General features: G+C 39.1%; 1 protein-coding gene and 3 long non-coding RNA genes across 15 annotated transcripts in view; 3 read left to right on the top strand and 1 right to left on the bottom strand.

The window, feature by feature from the left end:
- Positions 1-423: 423 nt before the first annotated feature.
- LOC135090504 (uncharacterized) lies at positions 424-13668 on the bottom strand. 8 transcript variants are annotated; one of them, XR_010261989.1, is made up of 6 exons: positions 4435-4689; positions 2643-2827; positions 2403-2564; positions 2052-2256; positions 1530-1705; positions 424-868 (listed from the first exon to the last, which is right to left on the bottom strand). It is a non-coding gene; the product is annotated as an uncharacterized LOC135090504 (long non-coding RNA). The 8 variants fall into 8 exon arrangements; XR_010261986.1 differs by having other exon boundaries at positions 2408-2564; XR_010261984.1 differs by lacking the exon at positions 4435-4689 and adding an exon at positions 13583-13668 and having other exon boundaries at positions 2408-2831.
- Positions 3860-20970, top strand: part of LOC135090510 (uncharacterized) — a 38608-nt gene continuing 21497 nt past the window's right edge. The window contains exons 1-3 of one of the 5 annotated variants that reach the window (XR_010262010.1): positions 3860-4142; positions 6738-6818; positions 16060-16172. This is a non-coding gene — a long non-coding RNA (uncharacterized LOC135090510). Of the gene's footprint in view, positions 4143-6737; positions 6819-12428; positions 13134-15743; positions 15825-16059; positions 16181-20970 lie in introns of those variants that run through there. The other 4 variants (XR_010262011.1, XR_010262013.1, XR_010262015.1 and 1 more) reach the window with 4 other exon arrangements.
- Positions 6825-8942, top strand: LOC135090516 (uncharacterized). The gene is made up of 2 exons (XR_010262024.1): positions 6825-7419; positions 8522-8942. It is a non-coding gene; the product is annotated as an uncharacterized LOC135090516 (long non-coding RNA).
- On the top strand, positions 16782-20356 carry LOC135090498 (uncharacterized). The gene is made up of 4 exons (XM_063987319.1): positions 16782-16949; positions 17449-17610; positions 17722-17850; positions 19883-20356. Exons 2-4 carry the CDS (start codon positions 17554-17556, stop codon positions 20339-20341), a joined length of 645 nt encoding a protein of 214 aa, XP_063843389.1. The 5' UTR covers positions 16782-16949; positions 17449-17553; the 3' UTR covers positions 20342-20356.

The raw sequence follows: 20970 nt of genomic DNA, 5'->3' as shown, positions 1-20970 counted from the left end.
TCTAATCTAAACATCTTTTCACGGAATCTCTTGTTCAAGGATTCTTCTGAAGATTCAGTTATTAAGATTGTGGATTTTGGGTTTGCACATTTGATGCCTGACAAGGAAAAGGATGGCAGCACGAAGACACCGTGCTTCACTGTTCACTATGCAGCGCCAGAAGTGTTGCTGCAAGCTGTGCAGAAGGGAGCAAATGGTACCGCTTGAACATTCATGCACTGGTTGAGTATCTTGTGTGTAATTTTATGATGAAAGGTTTTTAATGCAGGGACAGTTGTTTATAGGCATTTTTACATTATTTTTAGTGTACAACCATCCAAAAGGCATTTAGCTCAGTGTTAGTGCAACAACCACACAGTACTGAATGTAGGGTTTCCTGTTTCATTAGAGATTTCTCTGCAGTGGTGTTTTCAATACAAGGAGTGTTTTCTATAGTTATTTTCTTTATTTTGAGGGCTTGCTATAATATCCTGCACAACTCTAAAAATACATCAAATTAACCTCCCACCAAAGCACAATACAGACACTTCCATTGGCTGTAACATTACTGCTAATACTGCAACATTCTTCCTGAGGGGAACCACACACATTAACAATAACACATGTTACAAAAAACTACACCAAACATATTAAGCTCAACATTTTTGTATAATAATTTTTAGAAACATGAATGACCAAAAATGGTTCTAGGATAAAAGAGGAAAAAAAATGACAGAACACTACAGCATAACAGTACAAATGGCAGGTGTGTCTCTTTTCTCTTATTCCTTATTTGCAAGGATTAAAGCTGTTACCTTAGAGATCACAAGAAGTGGGACGGTACAGTTCGCTAAGCTGCCGGTACACGTAGGATGGTGCAGTACCTCGACTGAAATAAAAGAGATTTAAATGGTCAGCAGCCATTATTTAAAGCTAAGTGAGTAGATGTGCAAGATAAACAGGGTACAGTAAAATCCCTCTTATCCGGCATCAACGGGACCGCCGACGTGCCGGATACTTGAATAGAAGTGAAATTATGTCCACAACGACCACCCTACACTCACGCATCTTACCACAACAATGATCAGCTGATCTGATCAGCTGCTTAAGTGTAAGCACAACACACTTCCTTTTTTCTACAACTTTAGGCGTGATGAAGTATGGAGTATGGAGTATGCCTCGCGTGGGAATTTTAATTGATTTTCTGAGTACACATTGATTTTTTATTGATTTTAAGGCTCGGGGACAAATGTGCCGGATACTTGAAGCTGCCGGATGAGAGAAATTTTACTGTATAATAAATTGAGTAAGTTGTTTATCTCACTCATAAGTAAAACATAAAGGCCTTTCATTTGATGCATTTAGGATCAGAAGTTTTACTGGGAGATGAAGTACAGTGCTAAATAACAGTTTGTGCATAAAGCTGACAAATACTGATGTCTCCTGAGGTCAGCCCAGGCCCAACAAGGAAAGCAAATGAAAAAATTAAATGAACCCCCAACATCACACCTTGAAAGGACCACACAGTCATATGAACAACACAAACTCACTTGTTAGTTATCAAACTGGTGACATTTTCTGGAGGAACGTAATCTAGCTGAGTCAGCGCAGTATTTACAGACGGCCAAAACTTTGTTCCCTCTGGGATAATAGAAGTGGTGGTTTGGTGGCTTATTTCTTCACAGCCCATCAAGCTAAATTTGTATGTGGGAGTGCACACATACAGCTGAAAATGAAGATTTGTGACAATAAGCAAAATGCACAATTCATGCCATGATTTTCAATATTATATAGGTACTGATCTGATAGTATCTAGCTCCACATGAGACAACAACAGGTTGAGGTTTGAGAAAGGACCATCCAACACTCAACACGAGGAATGTATATCCACCTACATGAAATAAACATGTGGAAAAGGAATGTATCAAAAACTGGAATCAAGAATTTCTGTGAGAATAAAATGGTATGTACTTTTGTGATACCTTCCCTGTTCAATTTGCAACAGTAAATATGTTTCAAATACTGCCCCACTGAAAGAGGTATCAGGATAATGACTAACAAATAAAACTTACTGGAACAGAATAAAACTTTGGTGGTGAGGCAAGAGAGGCTGCACCAACAAAGGTCTCAATGCCTCCGTTGGTCACCACCGTCTCGGTGCCAACGATGACCTTTGATGACCTTGTTGACACGTGACATGATGGGGAACACTGCAGAGTCTTGAATTAATGTTGTCTCAATTCCAGCAGTACATAAAGCTTTTGCCACTGGGTGACCCTGCACAAGTAAAAGATGTATTGAGAACATAAGAACGTAATAAAATAAAGGAAGCTGCAAGAAGCCATCACCCCTACATGTGGCAGTCCCTGTGTTATGTATTGTGCACATCAGACACGATGACGTGAAAGAGACGCATAAAACACCTTACATCATATTTAGGGGCACGTTCGGCAACAATAACGTGGAATTTCCTTTGTGTGGCTGCCTTGGTCAGGAAGGCCAAGACCAGTGGACACATTGCACACGTCACAATGACCTCATCATTGTGAATCTTGCTTACACCTTGGGCAGCTATCAATTCTTGGCTGAAATAAAAGGAATCAATATAATACTGGTAACAAACAACGTCAATGTCCCAAATGTCAGTGTAATCTTTACTCTACCTTTGTTCAACCTCAGCTTTCTGTTCACCAATGGCCTCAAGTACTCTGTCCTGCAGCTCTGGAATAACCTCCGTGCATTTTGGGAGATCTCCACATGCAGGGTGAGTCTACTAGCATGGACTGTGAGAGGCTTGGGTACTCCACACCTTGCTTCTCTCCACGTGGTGTGTTGTGTTCATCAATTACTATCTGCGTGAAGAAGAAAAATAACTTAAATAAATAAATGAGATACACACACACACACACACACGAGGACAGACAGGCAAAATACGTAGAGAGAGAGAGAGAGAGAGAGAGAGAGAGAGAGGCTGTACTTAAGCAATTATATCTTTCCATACCACACACACACGCACACGAACGTTTCCCTAAGGGCGTTACATCACTGTGTGTGTGTGTTCTATATCTCTAGGGCGGAATCTTTCAAGAGAGAGAGAGAGAGAGAGAGAGAGAGAGATGAGGAAACAAGGAAGAGAATGAAAAATAAATAAAAAAGCAAGAATAATGATGATAACAACAATAAAAGGAGGTCAGTTTTTTTTTTTTTTTTTTATGGGATACTTATGTGAATTGAAATACGCTTAAATGTTTACGTTCTTGAGAGAAAACGGAGGTCAGTTTTTTATTTTTATGGGATACTTATGTGAATTGAAATACGCTCAGTTATTTGTACATCACTGCTTCACAGACATCTCCAGCACGTGTTCCCTTTGAGTAGCACCAAACCCACCAACACCCACACATTGGTAAGCCTTCTAAGCACATACTAGTTTACATTGGCGCAGATATATTAAAAAGATTAATCACAAAAGACTAATTAAAAACATATATTCAGTACATGCAGGTGGGCTCTCCTTGACACACAGAGAAAGGCTGGTAATTCTCTGTTGATCATTAGCTACAGTATGGAAGCCTCTGTTATACTTCGATATCTCTGTGAAGTATTGTTGTTTTTTAACGTCAAATGGTAAATATTTAATAACGATAAGGTAAGATATAACAGTATTAAGCCAAGCCTTTAATTCACACAAGCTTTTCAATGATTGCACATTACGCCACACAAGGGACGAGACATTGCAGTGTAAGCCACGACCAGTTTGAATTTGGCGCTTCAATCAGTAAACGTCTACATACTTTGACAATTACAGTGATAATGGCCTGAGATTTATTTTTACACGCTTATAATTCTTTATATTTAATTTTCTATTAGTTTAGTATAATATAAAAGAAGTTGGTGGTTGTTATTGAAAGGTAAAAGTGTGTTGTGGATAGGTTTGTGTCCGTACTGTGCAGAGCAGGCCAAGGGAGGACAACACAGCACCAGACGTGACACAGAAAGGCACTGTGTTCAAAGGGTGCCATAAACTGTGGCTTTATTTAATGTATTTTGCCAGAACAAGACAGTGACAGGGCCGTGGGTGCCTGCGTGTGCTGGTGCAAGCTTGGTGCCTTCCGGGAGGTGCCTACAGGGAGGTGCCTACAGGGCCACCAAGGCTAATATTGGTAAGAAACCCGCCCACCCCTTGTCCAGCCAGCTAATTTGCACAGTCTGATGTAACAGGCGGTGACTGTGATAGTGTTGTTACCTGTCACCCACAACAACAACAACAACAACAACAACAACACAGGGCTGTCAGGTTTATTGTTAAGCCTGGTATTTCATGTTTTTGCACCTCGTTAGCAATATATTGATGTGACGCAGCATTCCACGGTGCCACAAGCGCTCCAAGCCTCCACCACAAAACTCTTACTAATTAACCATGACAGGAATTAGAAAAACGTAAAAAAAATCCACTTGCCTTATGTTATCAGCTGAGGTGGAGGCAGCCTTCCCCATTTATCCGCCAATATCTGCTTTATTTGTCACTTATTGTAAGCCTAACACGTCACTAAGTGGAGCCACATGACAAGGCTTTCATATCCGCTAGCTAGATATATCCGCCATTGCCTCATTTAGTTACGATGGAAGAATAACAGGCAAAATAGCGGCCGTCCTCTCCACTGGCAAGGGCCGCCATGATGCCTGGCTACCTGTTTGAATCTGTGGGTTCCAATATTTTTTGGGTATTTTTCTTAACTTCTTTATTTTGGTAGTATAGCATGTTTTTATGGTTTAGAAAAATAATTATTTGCTTTAGAAGTGTTTTCGCTGCTTGTGTTGACTTGTGTCCAATTTTGTGTTGATTGACGAAAATGTGGGGTGTTTTTTTGACGCTATTTTGACAAACTTGGTTTTTTATTTCACGCTCTAATTACGTCTTTTGTATTTCTAAAAATTGCTTATGATTTTTAAATTGTTTTTTGGTTCCTGTTGAGAGGAATAAGTGGGTTTTAAAAATGGTTTATGGTCCTGTTAAAAGTTGTGATTATAACACTTTTTGTGTTATTGTGTCTCTATTTGAGCTTGTAACTAACTTTTTAATGCCTGAAAAAATAGTTTGTATGTTTTAAAGTGTTTTATCTTGTTGTTGAGTCAAAATAGGTGGACTTTCCAGTGGTTTTTAATCGTAATTAGGTTCCAACACTTGTTTTTTACACAATTTCGGTTTTATTTGTTTATTCTTGTTCCAGGTAACTTTTGATGGTGTAAGATGATAGTTCAGATTTTTAAAAAATTTTTACGTTCCTAAAAATTCAAATGCTGTGGAGTTTTCAATGATTTAAATGGTGCCGAATATTTCAACACTTTTTCCATATTTCATTTGGATATTTTTTAAATACTACTCAAGCTGGAGCTGTTATAATATTGTGGATATTTTTTAAAGTATTTGTCAAGTCAGAATATATAAGGCATTCCAGCCTAGCTCCATTTTTTCGAGGGGTCAATTTCGAAATGAAATCCGTTACGGTACGTAAATTAGCCGTGACGTCACATCCGCCATGATGGACCCGGGCCCTTGATCGGCTCCGCTGTCTCCTCGGTAATAATGATCGTATTTTGCAGTGTTTTCCTGGTGTTTCCACGTGTTTCTAAACTCAGACGTGTAGATAAGAGTAGAATGAGTAAGAAAATAAGAGAAATAGAGGAGGAAGAGGAAGGGAGAAGGAATAGAGGAGGTGGTAAAACAGAAAAATGATAAGAAAACAATATTTAGCTTAATTTTCCCTGCTGCCCTGTCTGTCTTGGTAGTATTTGTCTTCCCTGACAGTGCTTCCAGTGTATTTGGTGTGTTTAAGAGGTGTTGGAGTGTGTCTGGAGGTGTTTAGGGAGTGTTGCAGTGTGTCTGGAGGTGTTGAAAGGGTGTTGAAGTGTGTGTTTTAGGGATTTGGTGATGTTTGAGTCAATATTTAGCGTTCCTGGTGTGTTTTGGGGTGTCTTAGGCTTGTTTAGGAGTGCTTTAAGTGTGTTTTGGACTGTTTTCAATGTTTTGTGATGTTTCAAGTGTATTTTAGGATGTTATGGACGAGTTTGGGTGTGTTTTGTGTGGATACCGGGGAATTTTGGGTGCGTTTGTGGGTATTTTAGGTCAGTGTGGGTGTTTTGGGGTGTTTTAAGTGTGTTTTGGGCCGTTTTCAGTGTTTTGGGATGTTTTAAGTGTGTTTTAGGATGTTATGGATGAGTTTGAGTGTGTTTTGGGTAGGTACGGTGTGTTTTCGATGCGTTTTAAGTCAATTGGGTGAGTTTTGGAGTATTTTAAGTGTGTTTGGGGATATTTTGGTGCACTTTCGATGTGTTTAGGGTGTTTTTTGTGCGTTTAGGAGTGTTTAAGGTGTTTTAAGGTGTTTTAGTGTGATTGGAGTTGCTTTTGAGGTGTTTTGGTTATGTTAAAGGCATGTTGCAGATAAGTACTGGGTCTTTGAGGGTAGAAGTGGTGTGCTGGAGGTAAAATAAAAGGTTCTGGAGTGTTTAAGGGGGGACTGTGATAGTAGAAGCGTGTCAGGGGTGTTATAGCGTGTGTTGTGATGTATGAAGCTTCTAGATGCATGTGGGGGCGATGTCTGGGTCTGTACGAGGTGTTGTGGTGTTGGAGTCCTAGCAGGGGAAGGTACTGGAGGTTGTAGTGATGGGTAGAGGGTAAAAACAGAGGTACACTTTAGGTTAGGTAAGGTTAAGCGTTCATTGGTGTTGATTCAGTAATACAATCTTTTTTTTTTCAGATACAAATGTAGAGGGACGAAATAGAGAAGCAGGAAGACCACCACCACCACCACCACCACCACCAGCAGTGTGGAAGAAAGGTTAGACAAGCGAAGAAAGTTGGAAAATTAATAATTAAACGCTTGCTGTCTTTTATTATCTTGAGTATAAAATGGTTATATGACAATCTCTCTCAGATTCAGATTCTTTATTCCACGAAAGTGGTTATTAAGTACATTATATTTCACATAGCTTTACATAAATATGGAGGTCATAAAACTAAACTGTAGATTGAAATATCTTAGTATACTACTAAATGATTAAATTGCAGAATGTTGTCATCAAAAAATATTAAGAGTATAAAATAATCATGGTAACTAAAATAGTATTTCTACACTAAAGTGCAATGTCTACCTCTAAGTAAAATAAAATACATGAATGTCCTTAAAATTATGTTTAAATGATAATAAGACCATAAAATGCTGGATAAAATATGGGTGTAAAGCTTCATCACTGTGCGTTTTCTAACATATGTCTAAAATATTTATGTAATATTTGCAGATTGGAAATGTTTCCTGAGGTTAGTCTTAAAACTGTTTAGATTTTGAGACAGGGTGATGGTGGATGGGAGTTGGTTCCACAACTTAGGACCCAACACAGTGAGGTCCCTGGCACCGCTGTCTGTTCTGGTCCGGGGAACATGCAAGTTGTTTCTTTGTCTAGTTTTACTGTTTGTCACATCATTTACAGTATTAAAAGATAAAAAGGATAGAAAGCCATCAGGATAACATCTTCGCAAATGTCAAACATATGTTTCTCCTTAACCCTGAGCCATTTAAGTTCTTTAAGGAAAGGTGATGCACGGTCATATTTCCTGCCACCTCCCACTGCTACTTTAGCTGCAAAGTTTTGAAGTTTTTGGGCCTTACACAGAAGAGTTTCGTTTGTTGATCCCCACACTTGAATGCAGTAATATATTGTGCTTAATGCAAGTGATTGAGTAACAAGAATTGGTGTGGGTTTATCAAAACATTTACTAATTCGATTTATATACATTAATATGCCTGTCACCTTCTTCTGTAACTCATTTAAATGAACATCAAACAACATATATTTATCAAAATACACTCCTAAATTCTTAACATGATAACTTGAAAGTATGTTCTCTCCATCAAAATGTATGGTAGTGTCAGGAGGAATCTTAGCTAGGAGTTGGCGATTGCCTAGGAAAATACATTGCGTTTTACTTGGATTTAAAAGTAGGCCATTACTCAGAAAATAGCGTTTACATTGTCTTAGAGTTGTTTCAGCATCATTAATGAGTTGATGGATGTTGTTAACTGTGCCTTCGTGTAATATTTGAGTATCATCCGCGTATTGCACTATGAAACCATTAACGTGCTCTGACAGATCATTTACATAAATGCCGAACAATAGCGGGCCAAGAATTGAGCCTTGTGGGACTCCATAGTTCACTTTCTGGTCTTTAGATATTGCCCCATTCAAGCGGACAGACATGGTTCTGTTGGTCAAATAATTATCTAGACCTTTCCTTGTTGCTTGTTCAACTGCATGATGTCTTTAACACACACTTCTCTACCCCATCCAAGTACTACCATCCAAGTAGCTTTCCTCACCTATCACTACTTTCAACTTCACTCACTCTTTCTTTTGGAGATGTCATTGATATTAAATCGTTTTGACACAAAATGATTTAAGTAACAATTAGTTTAAGATCATATTATTTTCTTTTCCTTGCATTTAATCATTGTATGCCTGTATCTAATTCATGTTGGTTTCACAGGCACACACCTACATTGTGATGGAGCTCCTTGGAGGTGGAGAGCTGGCTGCTTCAGAGGATCAGGAAACACGAGAGGTTCACAGAGGCTCGCCTCGGGCTTCGGTCGTCGTGAGGAACCTGGTGTCAGCAGTTCACTACGTGCACAGGAAAGGCATCAGTGTTCACGGAGACCTAAAGCCAGACAGGGGTGAAGAGTTAGGAGAGGGAGAAGAAATATGTTGGGAATTAATGGAATGGGAGGGAATAAAAATAGAAAAGTGGTTGGTGTTGAGGATAGACAGAAAAGAAAAGAAAGGAAAGGTGAAAAAAAGGAAGTTTTTTTGCATTGATTTTCCATCTGCTTATTTTAAAGAATTTATTGCATGGAATATTATTGATCTCCATCATTTGTATGGCCTTTATAATAAAAAGTATGAATTTATTCCATTCAGATATTATCCTTCTCCGAGGCCATTCTAATCTAATTATCTTTTCACGGAATCTCTTGTTCAAGGATTCTTCTGAAGATTCAGTTATTAAGATTGTGGATTTTGGGTTTGCACATTTGATGCCTGACAAGGAAAAGGATGGCAGCACGAAGACACCGTGCTTCACTGTTCACTATGCAGCGCCTCTGTTACATCCTGTTATTCACAGGTACAGGTTATAAAGTGGGTGTTGTTGTGCCCTGCAACCAGAGATGTGGCCATTTCCTGTATGTGTTCCACCATGGCATTCACCAGCAGTACCACACCATAGAGTGTTGTTTCTTCCTTACACAGACCACCTAAACAACATTCACAAGCTTAAACATTAGCAGTGAGTGCTTCTTTCTGTTTAAGTCCTGTTTGTTACTCCTCAAAACCTTCAAACAGTGCCAAAAGCCTCATATCTTCATGGTACCGCTTGAACATTCATGCACTGGTTGAGTATCTTGTGTGTAATTTTGTGATGAAAGGTTTTTAATGCAGGGACAGTTGTTTATAGGGATTTTTACATTATTTTTAGTGTACAACCATCCAAAAGGCATTTAGCTCAGTGTTAGTGCAACAACCACACAGTACTGAATGTAGGGTTTCCTGTTTCATTAGAGATTTCTCTGCAGTGGTGTTTTCAATACAAGGAGTGTTTTCTATAGTTATTTTCTTTATTTTGAGGGCTTGCTATATCCTGCACAACTCTAAAAATACATCAAATTAACCTCCCACCAAAGCACAATACAGACACTTCCATTGGCTGTAACATTACTGCTAATACTGCAACATTCTTCCTGAGGGGAACCACACACATTAACAATAACACATGTTACAAAAAACTACACCAAACATATTAAGCTCAACATTTTTGTATAATAATTTTTATAAACATGAATGACCAAAAATGGTTCTAGGATAAAAGAGGAAAAAAATGACAGAACACTACAGCATAACAGTACAAATGGCAGGTGTGTCTCTTTTCTCTTATTCCTTATTTGCAAGGATTAAAGCTGTTACCTTAGAGATCACAAGAAGTGGGACGGTACAGTTCGCTAAGCTGCCGGTACACGTAGGATGGTGCAGTACCTCGACTGAAATAAAAGAGATTTAAATGGTCAGCAGCCATTATTTAAAGCTAAGTGAGTAGATGTGCAAGATAAACAGGGTACAGTAAAATCCCTCTTGTCCGGCATCAACGGGACCGCCGACGTGCCGGACACTTGAATAGAAGTGAAATTATGTCCACGATGACCACCCTACACTCACGCATCTTACCACAACAATGATGATCAGCTGATCTGATCAGCTGCTTAAGTGTAAGCACAACACACTTCCTTTTTTCTACAACTTTAGGCGTGATGAAGGCGTCGGGCGATAAACAGTGCACACGCGGGACTGAGTCACTGAGTAAACACAGTGCAGTGGGCTGCGGGTGGCGCGAAGCAGTGCGCTGTGGTGGCAAGGGGACGGAGTATGCCTCGCGTGGGAATTTTAATTGATTTTGTGAGCACACGTTGATTTTTTATTGATTTTAAGGCTCGGGGAAAAATGTGCCGGATACTTGAAGCTGCCGGATACTGGAATGCCGGATGAGAGGGATTTTACTGTATAATAAATTGAGTAAGTTGTTTATCTCACTCATAAGTAAAACATAAAGGCCTTTCATTTGATGCATTTAGGATCAGAAGTTTTACTGGGAGATGAAGTACAGTGCTAAATAACAGTTTGTGCATAAAGCTGACAAATACTGATGTCTCCTGAGGTCAGCCCAGGCCCAACAAGGAAAGCAAATGAAAAAAATTAAATGAACCCCCAACATCACACCTTGAAAGGACCACACAGTCATATGAACAACACAAACTCACTTGTTAGTTATCAAACTGGTGACATTTTCTGGAGGAACGTAATCTAGCTGAGTCAGCGCAGTATTTACAGACGGCCAAAACTTTGTTCCCTCTGGGATAATAGAAGTGGTGGTTTGGTGGCTTATTTCTTCACAGCCCATCAAGCTAAATTTGTATGTGGGAGTGCACACATACAGCTGAAAATGAAGATTTGTGACAATAAGCAAAATGCACAATTCATGCCATGATTTTCAATATTATATAGGTACTGATCTGATAGTATCTAGCTCCACATGAGACAACAACAGGTTGAGGTTTGAGAAAGGACCATCCAACACTCAACACGAGGAATGTATATCCACCTACATGAAATAAACATGTGGAAAAGGAATGTATCAAAAACTGGAATCAAGAATTTCTGTGAGAATAAAATGGTATGTACTTTTGTGATACCTTCCCTGTTCAATTTGCAACAGTAAATATGTTTCAAATACTGCCCCACTGAAAGAGGTATCAGGATAATGACTAACAAATAAAACTTACTGGAACAGAATAAAACTTTGGTGGTGAGGCAAGAGAGGCTGCACCAACAAAGGTCTCAATGCCTCCGTTGGTCACCACCGTCTCGGTGCCAACGATGACCTTTGATGACCTTGTTGACACGTGACATGATGGGGAACACTGCAGAGTCTTGAATTAATGTTGTCTCAATTCCAGCAGTACATAAAGCTTTTGCCACTGGGTGACCCTGCACAAGTAAAAGATGTATTGAGAACATAAGAACGTAATAAAATAAAGGAAGCTGCAAGAAGCCATCACCCCTACATGTGGCAGTCCCTGTGTTATGTATTGTGCACATCAGACACGATGACGTGAAAGAGACGCATAAAACACCTTACATCATATTTAGGGGCACGTTCGGCAACAATAACGTGGAATTTCCTTTGTGTGGCTGCCTTGGTCAGGAAGGCCAAGACCAGTGGACACATTGCACACGTCACAATGACCTCATCATTGTGAATCTTGCTTACACCTTGGGCAGCTATCAATTCTTGGCTGAAATAAAAGGAATCAATATAATACTGGTAACAAACAACGTCAATGTCCCAAATGTCAGTGTAATCTTTACTCTACCTTTGTTCAACCTCAGCTTTCTGTTCACCAATGGCCTCAAGTACTCTGTCCTGCAGCTCTGGAATAACCTCCGTGCATTTTGGGAGATCTCCACATGCAGGGTGAGTCTACTAGCATGGACTGTGAGAGGCTTGGGTACTCCACACCTTGCTTCTCTCCACGTGGTGTGTTGTGTTCGTCAATTACTATCTGCGTGAAGAAGAAAAATAACTTAAATAAATAAATGAGATACACACACACACACACACACACACACACACACGAGGGCAGACAGGCAAAATACGTAGAGAGAGAGAGAGAGAGAGAGAGAGAGAGAGAGAGAGAGAGAGAGAGAGAGAGAGAGAGAGAGAGAGAGAGAGAGAGAGAGAGAGAGAGAGAGAGAGAGAGAGAGAGAGAGAGAGAGAGAGAGAGAGAGAGAGAGAGAGAGAGAGAGAGAGAGAGAGAGAGGCTGTACTTATTTTTTAAGCAATTATATCTTTCCATACCACACACACACACACACACACACACGCACACGAACGTTTCCCTAAGGGCTCTCCTTGACACACAGAGAAAGGCTGGTAATTCTCTGTTGATCATTAGCTACAGTATGGAAGCCTCTGTTATACTTGGATATCTCTGTGGAGTATTGTTGTTTTTTAACGTCAAATGGTAAATACTTAATAATGATAAGCTGAGATATAACACAGTATTAAGCCAAGCCTTCAATTCACACAAGCTTTTCAATGATTTCACATTACGCCACACAAGGGACGAGACATTGCAGTGCAAGACCCGCCAGGACCAGTTTGAATTTGGCGCTTCAATCAGTAACATCTAGATACTTTGACAATTACAGTTATAATGGCCTGAGATTTATTTTTACACGCTTATAATTCTTTATATTTAATTTTCTATTAGTTTAGTATAATATAAAAGAAGTTGGTGCTTGTTATTGAAAGCTAAAAGTGTCTTGTGGATAGGTTGGCTTGCGTACTGTGCGGAGCAGGCTGGGACGGACGACACAACCAGACGTCAGACACAAGGCACTAGGTTAAAAGGGTGCCATAAACTGGTGCTTTATTTAACGTATTTTCGCAGAACAAGACAGTGACAGGGGCCGTGGTGGGTGCCTGCGTGTGCTGGTGCAAGCTTGGTGCCTGCCGGGAGGTGCCTGCAGTGCCACAAGGGATAATATTGGTAAGAAACCGGCCCACCACTTGTCCAGCCAGCTAATTTGCACAGTGTGATGTAACAGGCGGTAACTGTGATAGTGTTGTTACGTGTCACCCACAACAACAACAACACAGGGCTGTCAGGTCAGTGGTTAACCTTACTGTTTATTGTTGAGCCTCGTATTTCATGTTTTTGCACCTGGTTAGGAATATATTGACGTGACCCAGCATTCCACGGTGCCACAAGCGCTCCAAGCCTCCACCACAAAACTCTTACTAATTAACCATGACAGGAATTATAAAAACGTCAAAAAAATACACTTATCTAATGTTATCAGCTGAGGTGGAGGCAGCCTTCCCCATTTGTCCGCCAATATCTGCTTCATTTCTCACTTATTGTAAGCCTAACACGTCACTAAGTGGAGCCACATAACTAGGCTTTCATATCCGCTAGCTAGATATATCTGCCATTGCCTCATTTAGTTACGATGGAAGAATAACAGGCAAAATAGCGGCCGTTCTCTCCACTGACAAGGGCCGCCATGATGCCTGGCTACCTCTGCCAACCTGCTTCAACCTGTGGGTTCCAATATTTTTTAATTTTTTTCTTAACTTCTTTATTCTGCTGGTATAGCATGTTTTTTATGGTTTATAAAAATAATTATTTGCTTTAGAAGTATTTTCGTGGCTTGTGTTGAGTTGTGTTCAATTTTGTGTTGCTTGCCGAAAATGCGGGGTGTTTTTTTTAGCAGTATTTTGACAAACTTGATTTTTTATTTCACGTTCTAACTACGTCTTTTGTATTTCTAAAAATTGCTTATGATTTTTAAATTGTTTTTTGGTTCCTGTTGAGAGAAATAAGTGGACTTTAAAAATGGTTTATGGTCCTGTTAAAAGTTGTTATTACAACACTTTTTGTGTTATTGTCTCTCTATTTGAGCTTGTAACTAACTTTTCATTGCTTGAAAAAATTGTTTGTATGTTTTAAAGTGTTTTATCTTGTTGTTGAGTCAAAATAGGTGGACTTTTCAGTGGTTTTTAATCGTATTTAGGTTCAACACTTGGTTTTTACACAATTTCGGTTTTATTTGTTTACTTCTTGTTCCCGGTCACTTTTGATTGTGTAAGATGATAGTTCAGATTTTTTAAAAATTTTTACGTTCCTAAAAATTCAAATGTTGTGGACTTTTCAATGATTTAAATGGTGCCGAATATTTCAACACTTTTTCCATATTTCATTTGGATATTTTTTAAATACTACTCAGGCTAAAGCTGTTTTAATATTGTGAATATTATTTTAAGTATTTGTCAAGTCAGAATATATAAGGCATTCCAGCCTAGCTCCATTTTTTCGAGGGGTCAATTTCGAAATGAAATCCGTTACGGTACGTAAAATTGCCGTGACGTCACGGCCGCCATCATGGACCAGGGACCTTGATCGGCTCCGCTGTCTCCTCGGTAATAATTATCGTACTTTGCAGTGTTTTCCTGGTGTTTCCACGTGTTTCTAAACTCAGACGTGTAGATAAGAGTAGAATGAGTAAGAAAATAAGAGAAATAGAGGAGGAAGAGGAAGGGAGAAGGAATAGAGGAGGTGGTAAAACAGAAAAATGATAAGAAAACAATATTTAGCTTAATTTTCCCTGCTGCCCTGTCTGTCTTGGTAGTATTTGTCTTCCCTGACAGTGCTTCCAGTGTATTTGGTGTGTTTAAGAGGTGTTGGAGTGTGTCTGGAGGTGTTTAGGGAGTGTTGCAGTGTGTCTGGAGGTGTTGAAAGGGTGTTGAAGTGTGTGTTTTAGGGATTTGGTGATGTTTGAGTCAATATTTAGCGTTCCTGGTGTGTTTTGGGGTGTCTTAGGCTTGTTTAGGAGTGCTTTAAGTGTGTTTGGGACTGTTTTCAATGTTTTTTGATGTTTCAAGTGTATTTTAGGATGTTATGGACGAGTTTGGGTGTGTTTTGTGTGGATACCGGGGAATTTTGGGTGCGTTTGTGGGTATTTTAGGTCAGTGTGGGTGTTTTGGGGTGTTTTAAGTGTGTTTTGGGCCGTTTTCAGTGTTTTGGGATGTTTTAAGTGTGTTTTAGAATGTTATGGATGAGTTTGAGTGTGTTTTGGGTAGGTACGGTGTGTTTTCGATGCGTTTAAAGTCAATTGGGTGAGTTTTGGAGTATTTTAAGTGTGTTTGGGGATATTTTGGTGCACTTTCGATGTGTTTAGGGTGTTTTTTGTGCGTTTAGGAGTGTTTAAGGTCTTTTAAGGTGTTTTAGTGTGGTTGGAGTTGCTTTTGAGGTGTTTTGGTTATGTTAAAGGCATGTTGCAGATAAGTACTGGGTCTTTGAGGGTAGAAGTGGTGTGCTGGAGGTAAAATAAAAGGTTCTGGAGTGTTTTAGGGGGGACTGTGATAGTAGAAGCGTGTCAGGGGTGTTATAGCGTGTGTTGTGATGTATGAAGCTTCTAGATGCACGTGTGTGGGATGTCTGGCTCTGTACGAGGTGTTGTGGTGTTGGAGTCCTAGCAGGGGAAGGTACTGGAGGTTGTAGTGATGGGTAGAGGGTAAAAACAGAGGTACACTTTAGGTTAGGTAAGGTTAAGTGTTCATTGGTGTTGATTCAGTAATACAATCTTTTTTTTTTCAGATACAAATGTAGAGGGGCGAAATAGAGAAGCAGGAAGACCACCACCACCACCACCACCATCACCAGCAGTGTGGAAGAAAGGTTAGACAAGCGAAGAAAGTTGGAAAATTAATAATTAAACGCTTGCTGTCTTTTATTATCTTGAGTATAAAATGGTTATATGACAATCTCTCTCTCTCTCTCTCTCTCTCTCTCTCTCTCTCTCTCTCTCTCTCTCTCTCTCTCTCTCTCTCTCTCTCTCAGTATTAGTAACCCTGTTGACAGAAGTGACATCCGCGTCTTCTTAGATGTAAACAAAGCGGTACTTTCCTTCCAGCTGGTGATAAAACTCTCTCTCGCTCTCCCTCACTCTCCCACGCCACGGAAGCAGTGGAATAAAGCACAGGAGGAGGAAGTGAGAGGATAATGAAGTTTGGAAGTTTGTGATACGTAAGAAGGTTACATGTTGTGAGAGGAATATAGTGCTGTCTGTCTGTGTGTGTGTGTGTGTGTGTGTGTGTGTGTGTGTGTGTGTAAAGAAGAAAATGCTATATTATATCTACGTGTTTAAAAGTTTCTGTGAGGGAATGTGTGTGTGTGTGTGTGTGTGTGTCCCTCCTATATATACAAAAAATAAAACAAAATAAATAAATAAATAAATAAAGTAAAACAAGAACATTTTTACGACTTTAAATAATTTTCCCGACACACTTGTGCATGGAGGCAGTGTTCCATGAGTGTTGAGTGACAAATATTGGCTTAACTTAACTTAACTTAAATATTGACTTAACTTAACCTAACCTAACTTCTTTTAACCTAACCTAACTTAACCTAACCTAACCTAACTTAACCTAACCTAACATATGCTAACTTAACCTAACCTAACCCAACCCAACCTAACCTAACTTAACCTAACCTAACCTAACATATGCTAACTTACCCTTACCTAACATATGCTAACCTAACCTAACTTAACCTAACCTAACCTCACATAACCTAACCGAACCTAACACCCGCAGAGGAACGCACGGACAAGCAAGGTGGTATTCGGCAGTCTGATCCTGGACCTGCTCGGCTTCACGGTGGTGCTGGCTCTGTTTCCTGCTCTCCTCGACTATTATTCCAAGCACGACTCCAGCGGCTTGTATTCCTCTCTGCTCTCCTGTGTCACGTATTACCAGCACATCATCGGCGTCCCTGCGAGGTTCCACTCTGTCTTGTTTGGTGGTATGTGGGTTTGTTGTGTTTTGTATTGGTTTATATATTTTCAGTTTGTTTTTATTATTATTTTTTTTTCAATTTTTTTTTATCCTATTATCTATTTATTTATTTTTGTTTGTTTGTTTGTTTGTTTGTTTGTAGGGTGTACCATGTATTTTTTAAGGTTTGTATTGAGGCTGCTCACTCATACAGTACAAATTTAGCTGCAACATGGGTGATCTGAACTAAGCTGGTCATCCTCTCTCTATACCTGTTCTTTTATTCACTTTCCTTCATCCTTTGCTTACCAGTCTGTAAATGAGAAACAGGAATGGAGGTAGAAATACCATCCTTTCATATTTTCCTTTGAAAGATTACCTTGAAGTCATGTTGTCTTTAGTAGTAGTGGTTGTGACCTAATGACCAAGTGGGTTATACTGATGTAACTTTTAGATACATTTAGAAAGAAAAAAAAATTGATGTGGTTTGGTTGTAATAAGTGGTAATTCCTTTTTTTTCCTGACAGAAATTGAATTGGGATGACCTTGCTCAAAAGAAAGTACCTGCTCCCTTTGTACCAAGAATCAGTACTGAGTTAGATGTTAGTAATTTTTCTGAAGAGTTCACTGCAATGATACCACAGGATTCTCCAGCAATCGTTCCTCCAGATGTTGAGAAAATGTTCAATGTAAGTACCCAAATAAGACTTAATTGTATATGTATATGTATGAATGTATGTATGTATTTATATGAGTGTGTGTACTCTTCCAAAGATAGTATTGTTACATTATTATTTCAGGGCTACTCCTACGTTGCTCCATCAATTCTCTTCACTGACAGTGTCATCAGCGACAGCAGCAGCCTTTTCAAGATGTCACCAGACAGAAGACCTTCCACAACCAACCTATTATTGGCTTGTAGCTTTAAGGTTAGTACCCACTTTCTATTCTGCTGTTGCTGATTTACTTGCTAATTTTAATTCTTCACTATTAACTCTTTGACTGCTGCTGCTGCTGTTTGCTACATCTTTCCTTAACCACTAATCACTTTGAGACATTTTTACTTGTTCTACAGCCATCTCTAATCTTTAAACTGGGTACAAATTGCAAAATCCATTCTTTTTAATCCCCTTCTTTCACGTAGATGATTATTATAAAGATTTCATGCATTACTTCTGGTGCTGTAAATTGGTTTGTATCAGTGAAAGCATTAAAACATACTTGAATTTTTGGTGAATTGTCTCAGCGTGATTTTGACAGTAAAGGTAAATAAATTGTCATAGTAGTAGCAGTAGTAATAATATAAGTATGCATGGCTGATGTCTTCCCCTGTGAGGGATAGATTCAGATTCAGATTCAGATTCTTTATTCCACGAAAGTGGTTATTAAGTACATTATATTTCACATAGCTTTACATAAATATGGAGGTCATAAAACTAAACTGTAGATTGAAATATCTTAGTATACTACTAAATGATTAAATTGCAGAATGTTGTCATCAAAAAATATTAAGAGTATAAAATAATCATGGTAACTAAAATAGTATTTCTACACTAAAGTGCAATGTCTACCTCTAAGTAAAATAAAATACATGAATGTCCTTAAAATTATGTTTAAATGATAATAAGACCATAAAATGCTGGATAAAATATGGGTGTAAAGCTTCATCACTGTGCGTTTTCTAACATATGTCTAAAATATTTATATAATATTTGCAGATTGGAAATGTTTCCTGAGGTTAGTCTTAAAACTGTTTAGATTTTGAGACAGGGTGATGGTGGATGGGAGTTGGTTCCACAACTTAGGACCCAACACAGTGAGGTCCCTGGCACCGCTGTCTGTTCTGGTCCGGGGAACATGCAAGTTGTTTCTTTGTCTAGTTTTACTGTTTGTCACATCATTTACAGTATTAAAAGATAAAAAGGATAGAAAGCCATCAGGATAACATCTTCGCAAATGTCAAACATATGTTTCTCCTTAACCCTGAGCCATTTAAGTTCTTTAAGGAAAGGTGATGCACGGTCATATTTCCTGCCACCTCCCACTGCTACTTTAGCTGCAAAGTTTTGAAGTTTTTGGGCCTTACACAGAAGAGTTTCGTTTGTTGATCCCCACACTTGAATGCAGTAATATATTGTGCTTAATGCAAGTGATTGAGTAACAAGAATTCGTGTGGGTTTATCAAAACATTTACTAATTCGATTTATATACATTAATATGCCTGTCACCTTCTTCTGTAACTCATTTAAATGAACATCAAACAACATATATTTATCAAAATACACTCCTAAATTCTTAACATGATAACTTGAAAGTATGTTCTCTCCATCAAAATGTATGGTAGTGTCAGGAGGAATCTTAGCTAGGAGTTGGCGATTGCCTAGGAAAATACATTGCGTTTTACTTGGATTTAAAAGTAGGCCATTACTCAGAAAATAGCGTTTACATTGTCTTAGAGTTGTTTCAGCATCATTAATGAGTTGATGGATGTTGTTAACTGTGCCTTTGTGTAATATTTGAGTATCATCCGCGTATTGCACTATGAAACCATTAACGTGCTCTGACAGATCATTTACATAAATGCCGAACAATAGCGGGCCAAGAATTGAGCCTTGTGGGACTCCATAGTTCACTTTCTGGTCTTTAGATATTGCCCCATTCAAGCGGACAGACATGGTTCTGTTGGTCAAATAATTATCTAGACCTTTCCTTGTTGCTTGTTCAACTGCATGATGTCTTTAACACACACTTCTCTACCCCATCCAAGTACTACCATCCAAGTAGCTTTCCTCACCTATCACTACTTTCAACTTCACTCACTCTTTCTTTTGGAGATGTCATTGATATTAAATCGTTTTGACACAAAATGATTTAAGTAACAATTAGTTTAAGATCATATTATTTTCTTTTCCTTGCATTTAATCATTGTATGCCTGTATCTAATTCATGTTGGTTTCACAGGCACACACCTACATTGTGATGGAGCTCCTTGGAGGTGGAGAGCTGGCTGCTTCAGAGGATCAGGAAACACGAGAGGTTCACAGAGGCTCGCCTCGGGCTTCGGTCGTCGTGAGGAACCTGGTGTCAGCAGTTCACTACGTGCACAGGAAAGGCATCAGTGTTCACGGAGACCTAAAGCCAGACAGGGGTGAAGAGTTAGGAGAGGGAGAAGAAATATGTTGGGAATTAATGGAATGGGAGGGAATAAAAATAGAAAAGTGGTTGGTGTTGAGGATAGACAGAAAAGAAAAGAAAGGAAAGGTGAAAAAAAGGAAGTTTTTTTGCATTGATTTTCCATCTGCTTATTTTAAAGAATTTATTGCATGGAATATTATTGATCTCCATCATTTGTATGGCCTTTATAATAAAAAGTATGAATTTATTCCATTCAGATATTATCCTTCTCCGAGGCCATTCTAATCTAAACATCTTTTCACGGAATCTCTTGTTCAAGGATTCTTCTGAAGATTCAGTTATTAAGATTGTGGATTTTGGGTTTGCACATTTGATGCCTGACAAGGAAAAGGATGGCAGCACGAAGACACCGTGCTTCACTGTTCACTATGCAGCGCCTCTGTTACATCCTGTTATTCACAGGTACAGGTTATAAAGTGGGTGTTGTTGTGCCCTGCAACCAGAGATGTGGCCATTTCCTGTATGTGTTCCACCATGGCATTCACCAGCAGTACCACACCATAGAGTGTTGTTTCTTCCTTACACAGACCACCTAAACAACATTCACAAGCTTAAACATTAGCAGTGAGTGCTTCTTTCTGTTTAAGTCCTGTTTGTTACTCCTCAAAACCTTCAAACAGTGCCAAAAGCCTCATATCTTCATGGTACCGCTTGAACATTCATGCACTGGTTGAGTATCTTGTGTGTAATTTTGTGATGAAAGGTTTTTAATGCAGGGACAGTTGTTTATAGGGATTTTTACATTATTTTTAGTGTACAACCATCCAAAAGGCATTTAGCTCAGTGTTAGTGCAACAACCACACAGTACTGAATGTAGGGTTTCCTGTTTCATTAGAGATTTCTCTGCAGTGGT

The sequence above is a fragment of the Scylla paramamosain genome, chromosome 35 (assembly GCF_035594125.1).
Source record: "Scylla paramamosain isolate STU-SP2022 chromosome 35, ASM3559412v1, whole genome shotgun sequence".
Lineage (NCBI taxonomy): Eukaryota > Metazoa > Arthropoda > Malacostraca > Decapoda > Portunidae > Scylla > Scylla paramamosain.
The sequence above is the reverse complement of the archived record's forward strand: the minus strand, read 5'-3'. Positions and strand labels throughout refer to the sequence as shown.

What these genes read in the sequence shown, in the direction of transcription:
- LOC135090498 (XM_063987319.1), top strand. Translation starts at nt 17,554, where the DNA reads ATGATACCACAGGATTCTCCAGCAATCGTTCCTCCAGATGTTGAGAAA. An exon ending in ATGTTGAGAAAATGTTCAAT is followed by an intron (nt 17,611 to 17,721) that starts GTAAGTACCCAA and finishes TTATTATTTCAG; the next exon opens with GGCTACTCCTACGTTGCTCC. An exon ending in TATTGGCTTGTAGCTTTAAG is followed by an intron (nt 17,851 to 19,882) that starts GTTAGTACCCAC and finishes TTGGTTTCACAG; the next exon opens with GCACACACCTACATTGTGAT.